The sequence below is a fragment of the Clarias gariepinus genome, chromosome 10 (assembly GCF_024256425.1).
Source record: "Clarias gariepinus isolate MV-2021 ecotype Netherlands chromosome 10, CGAR_prim_01v2, whole genome shotgun sequence".
NCBI classification, from domain to species: Eukaryota; Metazoa; Chordata; class Actinopteri; order Siluriformes; family Clariidae; genus Clarias; species Clarias gariepinus.
In genome coordinates this window covers 34,260,001-34,271,162 of record NC_071109.1, presented here as the reverse complement: position 1 = coordinate 34,271,162, position 11,162 = coordinate 34,260,001, and the positions used below count along the sequence as shown (strand labels likewise).

At 46.7% G+C, this 11,162-nt stretch overlaps 1 protein-coding gene across 1 annotated transcript in view; it reads left to right on the top strand.

Annotated features, from left to right (window-relative positions):
• Positions 1–348: 348 nt before the first annotated feature.
• Positions 349–11,162, top strand: part of zcchc14 (zinc finger, CCHC domain containing 14) — a 25,174-nt gene continuing 14,360 nt past the window's right edge. The window contains exons 1-2 of the mRNA XM_053505589.1: positions 349–1,600; positions 6,523–6,646. Of these exons, the coding sequence (XP_053361564.1) occupies positions 950–1,600; positions 6,523–6,646 (775 nt within the window). The 5' untranslated portion in view covers positions 349–949. The remainder of the gene's footprint in view (positions 1,601–6,522; positions 6,647–11,162) is intronic.

Genomic DNA, 11,162 nt, shown 5'->3' with positions numbered 1-11,162 from the left:
ATTGTTCACATATACATCTTTATGTAAGTACAGTATCATTATATTTACAGTTTGTACTTTATTAATTAATTTATTTTTTTGTTCAGTGTAGCTTTAAGTCTTTAAGAGAAATATGTAACACCATTGATGTATTATGTTTCATATCTGAGGGAGGAGTTAACTCTAATCCGCGGCTCACAGAGCCAATAGAAAGCTGAGCAGCTGCTCGGGGGGCGTTCTGACCCAATCAGCGCCCAGTCCGCGCGTTACTGACAGGCGCACTGACCAATAGGAACCGCGGTGGGCGGGGCCTGTGCGCGCGAGCTCAGGGCTTGGAGGGAGACGCTGCCGTTTTCTCGGCGACTTTCCGACTGGATCAAAGAGCCGAAGCGCTTCAGTCTGAGTTTATTCACTTTAAATCGTGTCGGAATCTAAAGCGGGAGGCCGAGGGTGAGGGTCGGGGTGTGTTAGAGCCTCGCTCCGGACTGCAGGGTGTGTTTGATGGCCTGTTTCGCTCGTGCGGAGTGAGACTGGAGTGAGACTGGAGTGAGACTGGAGTGAGCTGCTCTCGGATGGGATTGTTTATGGTTCGGGTCCATCTCCGCCTGGACGCTCAGGAGGGAAAAACTGCGATCTGAGATCCTGCCCGGGGTTCAGAGCTTCTCTCAGGGCTTCCAGCTGAGCAGGAGGACTGTAGATGGTGGAGAAGGAGACTCCTGCAGGAGAAGCCACACTGATTCCTGTCTCTCTGTCCTTCTGTCCTCCTGTCTGTCCTCCTGTCTGTCTGTCTGTCCATCTCTTCCCTTTTCTTCCAATCTCCACTTTCTCACCTCTTCCCTCCACCCCCAGGACCTCTACAATAATGCCTCTCTTTGTGCATAAAATCCGGAGGAAACAGTGCTGGTACTCTCCACCGTTACCGGTGTCAGGATGTTCAGCTTGAACCTGAGAAGTTCATGACGGTTGATGAATGAGTTTCGGGTTCTTCCAGAGTTTTGCTCCCAAAAAAAGCTTGAAGATGGTGGAGAATAGGTGCTGCCTGAAGAGGGAAGGTGTGTACCGGTGGTTCTCGGGCCTGAGCTCGGCTCAGCGGACCGAGTTCCTGTGCGGACTCTTGGATCTTTGCGTTCCGGTGGAGCTGCGCTTCCTCGGGTCCTGCTTGGAGGACTTGGCCCGTAAGGACTACCACTCTCTGAGAGACGCTGAGATCAAGGCGAACAACCCGGCCGACCTGGCGCTCCTGGCCAACGTGACGGACGAGGTGGTGCGCAGCAAGCTTCTGGTCTCTCTGGCTCTTCTCGGGTCTGATAACCGGCCGGCGGCGGGAGCGCTTTTCCGGACGCTCACGCACATCGACGCCATCATCCACGATTATGGGCTGCGTCTGAGCGACGGACGGACCGGCGAGCAGTTCCTGCTACTCTTCACCATGGCGGCCAATCACCCGGCCTTCAGCTTCCACCAGAAGCAGGTGCTGAGACAGCAGCTCGCACAGATCCAGGAGCTCCTGCAGTCTAACGGCAACGACGCCACACACGGAGGAAATCCCGGGTCGCCTGCGGGTTCTACATCGCTGCCCGCGTACATCGGCACACCTGCACATCTTACCTGCTGCGCCAAGGTAGCCGAGCTGCCCTCAACACCTCCATACGCTTTGTTTAGATCTCCAAACTGTACTGGATTCCAGCACTGCAGGACTGTGGGACTTTTTTTATTATTATTATTTTTTTTTTCTTCCAAATAATCTGGGATCCAGTACAGTTTGGCGGTTCTCCTGCTCTAGCACAGCTCCTACTAACAGCACTTTGAGGACGTAGGAACCTTAAGGCACTTTATGATGCAGTTCTAACACCTTCCTCCGTCTTCACGTTATAAACACTTAGGGTAAGGAATAAACCACCGCAGGTCACGTTGTTACGGAAAAATAATCAACTTCTTCAAACAGAGTTAGACTTCTCTCTTGAAACAAGTCGATTATTCTTCAATAAGATTGCTTTCTGATTCCTCTCGTTCCTCTCAATCGGTTTTAACAGCATTAATTTTTATTAAATAAATTCTTATAAAATAATATTTAACACGTTTGTAGTTACTTCCTGTTCTTATGTACGTCATAGCAGTTATAAATGACCTTTCCTCGATTACGCTTCTTGTCTTAGATTTTTTTTAACATGCATTTTAGACACTGGAGACTCTTTTAAAGGTCCCTGTGAATGAGCGGTTGCTATAGAAACGATAACAGGGACATTAACCTAAACTGGATCTGCTGACCAATCAGCTTCCAGATTCATAAAACGTGTCAGGTTTGCGTTTAATGCTGGATCCACGTCCTGGTTATAACCATGTTAGACTTTATTTATTCCTCCTGAAGCTGAAGACGTGGTTTAACCTCCCGCTGACGACCACAGGAAAGAAACAACACGTAACATGAGGCACTCGTCCTTGTCTGACCCCCGTCTGTGTTTTAGACGTCGTCTGCGTTCGGGATCCAGTTACGGGATCCGATTATTCGATCCAGCTGTTGTGTCAGAAGCAGCGACTCCACTGCGGCGTGTCGGGAAGACGTGCACACGCGGATGGCGGTCGGCCAGTCACGAGGAATTTCTCAGTTTGATGTGTTTTCAGTTTATCGATCAACGACAAGGCGTTATTGGATGGTAACTAAATGTGTGCGCTTTTATTTGTAGCGTTTTTAAAAGAGGAAAGTAAGATGGATTCAAGAGGGATTTTATTTAGGCGTGTGTGAGCAGTTCGAGGACTGTAGTCGAAGTCGTTCCCGGAGTGTTTTGTTTACTTGCGGTAGGAACACCAGTCTGGTTACGAGTTTTCCCGTACTGCTGTTGGGAAAGTCAGTATTGGGACTCGATTATTTTCCTGTTATGGCAGACCTGAGTGTTTATTCCTCTTATTCCACCAGTAATTACATTACCTGTTATTTAAACACACACCGTACTTCATCCGCATGATATCACTGAACGTCCCGAAGACGTCAGGAGACGTAGTTACAGCGCCACCATCTGACACTGGAGACTCCCTCCATGAATATGGCAGCATTTTGATTGACAGTAGCGTCCCCATGGCAACGTAAATCTCTCCAAAAGGCGGAACACATCAAGCCTCACATGAGCGAAACGTTAAATCATTTGTAGTGATTACGTCATACTTAATGATGTGCAAATTAAGTATGATGTAATCAACAATAGTTTCTCAGAACAGGATTTTGTAAACGATGTAAATAATGTTGTGTGTGTGTTGGGGTGGAGCAAGGCGGGGTACACCCTGGATGGGCTTAAATAAACAGATAAAAAGGAACGAAATAAATACGTACATATTATTTGTTGTCCAATTAAAAGCAGCTCAAAGTAGTTAATAGTGAAGGAGGAATTAATAATAATAATAATAATAATAATAATAATAGTGCGATAAGCTTCAGTACTAGTTGTTAAATTATTGCTCTGCTTGTTTTGGTGATTTATCATTGGTTAGTTATGAAGTTCCACATGGCCTGTGTTTCATCTGTTGCATTCTGTGTGTGTGTGTGTGTGTGTGTGTGTAAATCAGAGGCAGTGAAAGGCCCCGAAACGCCAATCATGGCTGTAACATAAAACCAGAGTTTGTCGGGTGACACGCATGCACACACACACGCCTGCACACATACACACACAAGACGTGTTTAAATGTTTGTGTGCGCATATATATGTGTGTGTGTGTGTGTGTGTGTGTGGGAGGGGAAAGTACCGGCTGCAGGCGGAGGAAAGACGGCTGTATTTAGGGTTTTGTTGGCTTTGGCTCCTGTTGCGTTGGGCTCAGCACATTTGTGTCGGCTGAAGTCAGCTCTCTGCGTGACACACACTCCGCTCTGATTCACCAGGGAAGTCAGCCGAGAGCTGAACGTCAACACAAACACACGGGCCGGGCGGGTACGTACTGTACGCGAGCTGCGCTCGACCCAACATCCTCCATCGTCCAGGCCTGACGCTGTGTTCTCAGGATCTTCTCACGTGAACACAGATGTGTCTCATTATCCCCCCCCCCTCCACCCCCCCACCCCCCTGCTTCCCTCGGGGACAGAAAATCATTGACAGCCAGAAGCGTTAACCCCGCCGTGCAGTGGCGTCCTGTCCGTCACCTCGTTTCTCAGACGCCGTGATTCATTCTGTCTGTTCATCCTGAAAGTATGTGTTCTACTCCCTTTTTTTGAAGCTAATGGATCAGGAATGTTGTGTTTATGAGAGCGCCGAGCCTGCGTGGACTTTCAGTATTCAGCCTCAACTTCTGAGGAAATTATAGCGAATACGTGTGTGTCAGTGCTCAGTGCTCGCACGACCGAACTGTTCTCACGTCCGTCAGGGTCTCTGAGTCACACTGTGGCGGGGGACTAGTGATTACACTCGCTGCTGCTGTACACACTCAGGTCAGTGCTCTGATTGGTTATCGTGACATTGTGGGTGGGAACTGTGGTCTGATTGGTTACGATGTCACTGGAGGCGGGAACAGTGGTCTGATAATTGCAGCAGGTTTCAAACAGGAACTAGGAATAAGTAACTGTGGCACTCGAGTCAGTAACAGTAACATAAAGACTTGGTCATGTTTAATCTTTAATTAGCGCGCGCTTTGTTCAAGGCCACATCAGCGTCTGTCCGTCTGTTTGTCTAGGGATTTAAACTTTCAGTTTCTGGTCTTTAGCTCAGAACCTCAACTGTCATAATACAGCCATCCTCATCTTCCAGTTTCATTAAAAACACTGAGATTAAAAAAAAAATCATCAAAAGAAAAATTATTGCATTTGTAGTAAAAGTGTAACAGTACGTTAGGGTTCAGTGACATCGTTACCAATCAGACCACTGTTCCCGCCCACAATGACATCGTAACCAATCAGACCACTGTTCCCGCCCACAATGACATCGTAACCAATCAGACCACTGTTCCCGCCCACAATGACATCGTAACCAATCAGACCACTGTTCCCGCCCACAATGACATCGTAACCAATCAGACCACTGTTCCCGCCCACAATGACATCGTAACCAATCAGACCACTGTTCTTGCCCACAATGACATCATAACCAATCAGACCACTGTTCCTGCCCACAATGGGCTTTAAAAATTAAGTAGTTTATAGCAAAATATAATAAACGTATACACATAAGAGACTTGTCTCGTGGTTTAAACTGTTTCTTTAAACCAAAAGCTTCCAGATTGCAGAAAAGCGGATGTGTGTGTGTGTGTGTGTGTGTGTGTTGCAGTAGCATCTTGAAGCAGCTCCTAAGTGGTTTCAGAGCCGCTTATCTATCAGCTCGCACCCCCGAGGAACAGATTTACAGTGGGGTTTATCACTCACATGTGGGACACTCATGAGCTGTAAGAAGCTGATCATAGATCAGTGCTCATTTCACACCACTGCACACACACACACAGAACAGCCTAGAGAGCAATCAGGTTCTTCCAGTTAGAGATCAGATTATAACTCTAATCTGATTCTGTATCTGATTTGATTCGTGTTGGGTCATATGACTGATCCGATCCGTGGCCTGGTTCTGTTGGAATATGATTTTAATCTGATTCTGATCTGATTCTAATCTGATTGATCTGCACTACTGAATTTTAATCTGAATTAGAGTTAGATTTTAATCAGATTTTAATCAGCTGATTCTGTCCCTTGTTAACTCTGATTTTTGCAGAGTCTGATGCAAATGGATTTGTTTTAAAATGCTGAAAAATGCTTAAAAAAAAAATTCTAATCTGATTGATCTATAATGCTGATATTGATTCTAATTGGACTCTGCTACTTGTTTGATTGGTCTATAACCCTGATTCCTTTTCTGTTATGTCTCAGATTTTATGTCTCAATCTGATCTGGTTGATCCGTGCGGATTCTCTGATCCCGCATCTGACTCTGATTCCGCTCTAAATGGTGCGCACTGCTGATTCCGATTTGAATCTGATTCTGATTCCCATCAGATTGCTCTGTACCGCACCTTACCCTGTTTTTGGTTCTGATCTGATTTTGGTCCTACTGTAGAATAAAGCAGGGTTTAGATCAGCAGTTGAGACTAATCAGACATATTTTACTGCACGTAAAACAGAGCAGCAGTAAAAGAGTGCCCACGCTGCCCAGAGTGAATTCATTACTGCTGAGTGATTCACTCCTAAAAAAACACCCTCACCACTCGCCCACTCCCTCACCATTACAGGGTTTTTTTATATAAATCCGTGTGCTTTTAATTACTAACAGCGTTGAGTCAGGCCCAGAAGATGAAATGGTTTTAGCCTTTACCGCACGTTACAGGCCAGGCTGTTGTTTCACAATCATTTATTCAGTTGGAATAAGAGGAAATTTTTTTGTATTATTAATAGCATCATATAACCTTTTGAATATATGCTGATATATTGAAATTAAAGTATTAAACTTTAGGCCACAGCTCCTGTCTGCATCTGATGGTAATCAGGAGTGTCCTGAACATCGCTAACGAATCCAGTGTTTTCCTGTTTAGCAAGTCTGTCAATTTCTTTAACTCTTAATTATTATAATTTTTTTTTTTTAAGACCACGCCCCGAGAGGTGATGACAGGTCCCGTGGATGACGGTCTGGGGTCAGAGGTCACGTCCCCGACTGCGCCTTCCAGCCAGGACCTGCCAGTGAAAATGCACGCTGGGAAACCTGGGAAAGGTGAGAACGGACAGACACACACACACACACACACACACACACACACACACACACCCCGGTTAAAGGCAGGAGAGGAGAAGAGACTGTGTAAAAGTGGCAGGAAGGCGAAACACGTCTCGCATGCTTTTCTCATGATCCTGAGAAATCCAAAACAAGTCTGAATTTGGCCGGGAGTCGCGAGCGAGTGAGTCAGGATTTAAACAAGTCTTTTATCGCCGTCATCAAGATAAAGAGCCAAAGCAAATAAATCAGTCTGATTTCTGTTCTCTGACTCGTGTGAGAATTTGTATTTATTGTGCGTTTGTAATGTTGTTCACAGTCCTTCATTCAGAAAGTTTACATTTAGTCTCGTGTTCGCTGACTCCGAATCAGATTGAAGTTGATTCTTTTCTGATGTGTCGACTCTTTGGGTTGATTCGTTTCCTCACTGCATGTAATTATGAATCAAAATGTGAGAAGCAGTAGATCAAGGATGCACAAAAAGGGTCGTGACCTAAAACCCAGAACATGATTGGTTCACTTCTTGCAGAATGATTCAGAGTCGCATCAACTTCTTAGTGCAGGTAATTTGTGCTAGATTTCAGCAAAACCTCTAAAGTGAGATTGACGCCAAAATCACGCTGTTTGCGGTGGCTGTCTCGATAACGACGCTGACCAGAGCATGCTGATTTTATTTATTTATTTATTTAATTTTTTTAGTAAAAACATATTTGTTTGTAGCTTATTCGTAGTTTATTCATAGCTTTTATTATTGATCGTTCTCATTGGCAGTGTGGTCAGATTTGTCAAGATTCAAAACATGCAAAGACGGTCTGGACTTCGGGCCCATTAGACTCCGATATCACACACGTAACCATAGCAACCAACAAGGAATACAGCTAGAAACACCCGCTAGTGAGCAGCATGAAGTAATCATCGTGACGTGAGGCGATCAGTGTGACGTGAAGCGATCGGTGTGACGTGAGGCGATCGGTGTGACGCGAGGCGATCATGTGACATGGGGCGAGCGGTGTGACATGAGGCGATCATGTGACATGAGGCGATCATTTGACGTAAAGCGATCATGTGACGTGAGGCGATCATGTGACGTGAGGCAATCAGTGTAACTTGAGGCGGTTGGTGTGACGTGAGGCGATCGGTGTGACGTGAGACGATCATATGACGTCAGTTGATCGCTGTGACGTGAGGCGACCATGTGACGTGAGGCGATCATGTGACATCAGGTGATCAGTGTGACGTGAGCCGATCAATGTGACGTGAGGCGATCATGTGACGTAAGGCGATCGGTGTGACGTGAAGCGATCATATGACGTAAGGTGATCGGTATGACGTGAGACGATCATGTGACGTGAGGCGTCGGTGTGACGTGAGACGATCATGTGACGTCAGGTGATTGGTGTGACGTGAGGCGATCATGTGACGTGAGGCGATCGGTGTGACGTGAGACGATCATATGACGTGAGGCGATCATGTGACGTAAGGCGATCGGTGTGACGTGAGGCGATCAGTGATAATGTGATTACTTTGGAGTGCGGTGATTTCATGCGACCATGTGACGTGAGGCGATCATGTGACATCAGGTGATCAATGTGACGTAAGGCAATCGGTGTGACGTCAGATGATCGGTGTGACGGGAAGCGATCATGTGACGTGAGGCGATCGGTGTGACATGAGGCGGTCGGTGACGTCAGGTGATCGGTGTGATGTCAGGTGATCATGTGACATGAGGCGAGCGGTGGAATGTGAGGCGATCGGTGGACGTGAGGCGATCGGTGGACGTGAGGCGATCGGTGTGACGTGAGGCGATCGGTGTGACGTGAGGTGAACATGTGACATGCGGCGAGCGGTGTGATGTGAGACGATCATGTGACGTGAGGTGATCGGTGTGACGTGAGGTGATCGGTGTGACGTGAGGTGATCGGTGTGACGTGAGGTGATAATGTGACGTGAGGCGAGCGGTGTGACGTGAGGCGATCGGTAAGACGTGAGGCGATCATGTGACATGCGGCGAGCGGTGTGATGTGAGACGATCGGTGTGACGTCAGGTGATCGGTGTGACGTCAGATGATTGGTGTGACGTGAGGCGATCGATGTGACGTGAGGCGGTCATGTGACATCAGGTGATCAATGTGACGTAAGGCAATCGGTGTGACGTCAGATGATTGGTGTGACGTGAGGCGATCATGTGACATCAGGTGATCAGTGTGACGTGAGCCGATCAATGTAACGTGAGGCGATCAGTGATAATGTGATTACTTTGGAGTGCGGTGATGAGCGCGGCGTGAGGTGATTAGTGTGGTGTGAGGTGGTTTTACAGCTAGCCCCATGCTAGCGCTAATGTCTCCATCGCTTGATCAGGACATTGTGGTATGCGCTGTACAGGAAGCCACTAGTGCTCGGATCTCATTCTCAGAGAGCAGCTTCAGGAGATTTAGTGAGAGGGTTCTGTGTGTAACAGTGTAAATACGCGATCTGTGTGAGGTGAGGCGATCATGTGACGTGAGGTGATCATGTGACGTGAGGTGATCGGTGTGACGTGAGGTGATCGGTGTGACGTGAGGTGATCGGTGTGACGTGAGGTAATCGTGTGACGTGAGGCGACCATGTGACGTGAGGCGATCATGTGACATCAGGTGATCAATGTGACGTGAGGCGATCAGTGACACTTAACGTGATGACGAGGTGGTTTCACAGCTAGCCCCATGCTAGCGCTAATGTCTCCATCGCTTGATCAGGACGTTGTGGTATGCGCTGTACAGGAAGCCACTAGTGCTCGGATCTCATGCTCAGAGAGCAGCTTCAGGAGGTTTAGCGAGAGGGTTCTGTGTGTAACAGTGTAATTATGCAGGTGGGACGTCTGCTGTGAGCGGCACTTGGATCTCGTCTCAGTGTCTGTGTTCTGTAGTGTTTTTGTTCTTTTGTTTGAAATAAATTTTAGCAAATTAAGCCTGACTTTGTGCTCTCTTTTTCCTGATTTGAATAAACGCTCATTCGGAGTTCCTGTGCTGTTTATCTCTCCATCACGCTCTCCATGACTTTACCGCCTTATTTACCTCCTCGGGGAAATCCCAGCTCCGTCTTCACGCTCGCCTCGTCACCTCAGCTCTCGTCTGTCTGTACATTTACATACATTTACATAAATAACTGTGTTATTCTCTCTCTCTCTCTCCCTCCCTGTGTCTCTCTCTCTCTCTCTCTCTCTGTCTCTCTCCTGTCTCTCTCTCTCTCTCTGTCTCTCTCTCTGTCTCTCTCTCTCTCTCTCTCTCCCTGTCTGTCTCTCTCTCTCTGTCTCTCTCCCTGTCTCTCTCTCTCTCTGTCTCTCTCTCTCTCTCTCTCTCTCTATCTCTCTCTCTCTCTCTCTCTCTCTCTCTCTCTCTCTCTCTCTCTCTCTGTCTCTCCCTGTCTCTCTCTCTCTGTCTCTCTCCCTGTCTCTCTCTCTGTCTCTCTCTCCCTCTCTGTCTCTCTCTCTTTGTCTCTCTCTCTCTGTCGCTCTCTCTCTCTTTCTTTCTCTCTCTCTGTCTCTCTCTCTGTCTTTCTCTCTCTGTGTCTCTCTCTCTCTCTCTGTCTCTCTCTCTCTCTGTCTCTCTCTGTCTCTGTCTCTCCCTGTCTCTGTCTCTCCCTGTCTCTCTCTCTCTCTCCCTCTCTCTCTGTCTCTCTCTGTCTATCTCTACTGCTATAGAAAACTAATCTACACTTTCTTACCAATCAGAATCCAGGATTCAGCTGCGCTGTGATGTAATAAAAGTGATGATCACGCCTGCTTGCTCTGAATATTCATATAAAACTCTAGAAGAGTGTGTGTGTGACAGGTGTTTGTGTGTGTCTGTGTGTGTGTGTATGTGTGCCTGTGTCTGTGTGTGTTTGTGTGTTTGTGTGTGTGTATGTGTGTCTGTGTGTGTGTGTCGTTCATGGATGAGGTAATGCAGTTTTTTTTGGATGAAGATGTGACACCGTCTCCTTCACCTCCTTCCTGTCAAACACTCTTTTCAAAGAAGCAAAATTACACACACACACACAGACACACACACACACACACACACACACGCCATTGTACCCTTTCAGTTCCTCTATATGATCAGACTGAAGTACGACACGGCTGTTTCCTTGTTATCGTACTCCCTCAAACTGAAGCATGAGAACAGAATTAAATGTGTTTATAAGCACGATGTAGACTTTATACAGCAAAAAAAAAGAACATTGTTCAGAAAAAAGGTGCTTTTAGAATTTTGACACCAGCTTTTTATGAAAGCTCCAGGATTGTTCTAAAGGGTTAACATAGTATCCTATTTAACATATCTTATAGTTATGATTTATATATACATGTGTTTATATAGGGCTCTATGTGCGTTATAAAGGGTTAATGCAGGGCGTCTGGGTGCATCATAAAGGGTTAATGCAGGGCGTCTGGGTGCATCATAAAGGGTTAATGCAGGGCGTCTGGGTGCATCATAAAGGGTTAGAGCGTTCCTCAGGATTAACAGTAAGACAGACTGACTGCGTGTTATTAATGTTTCAT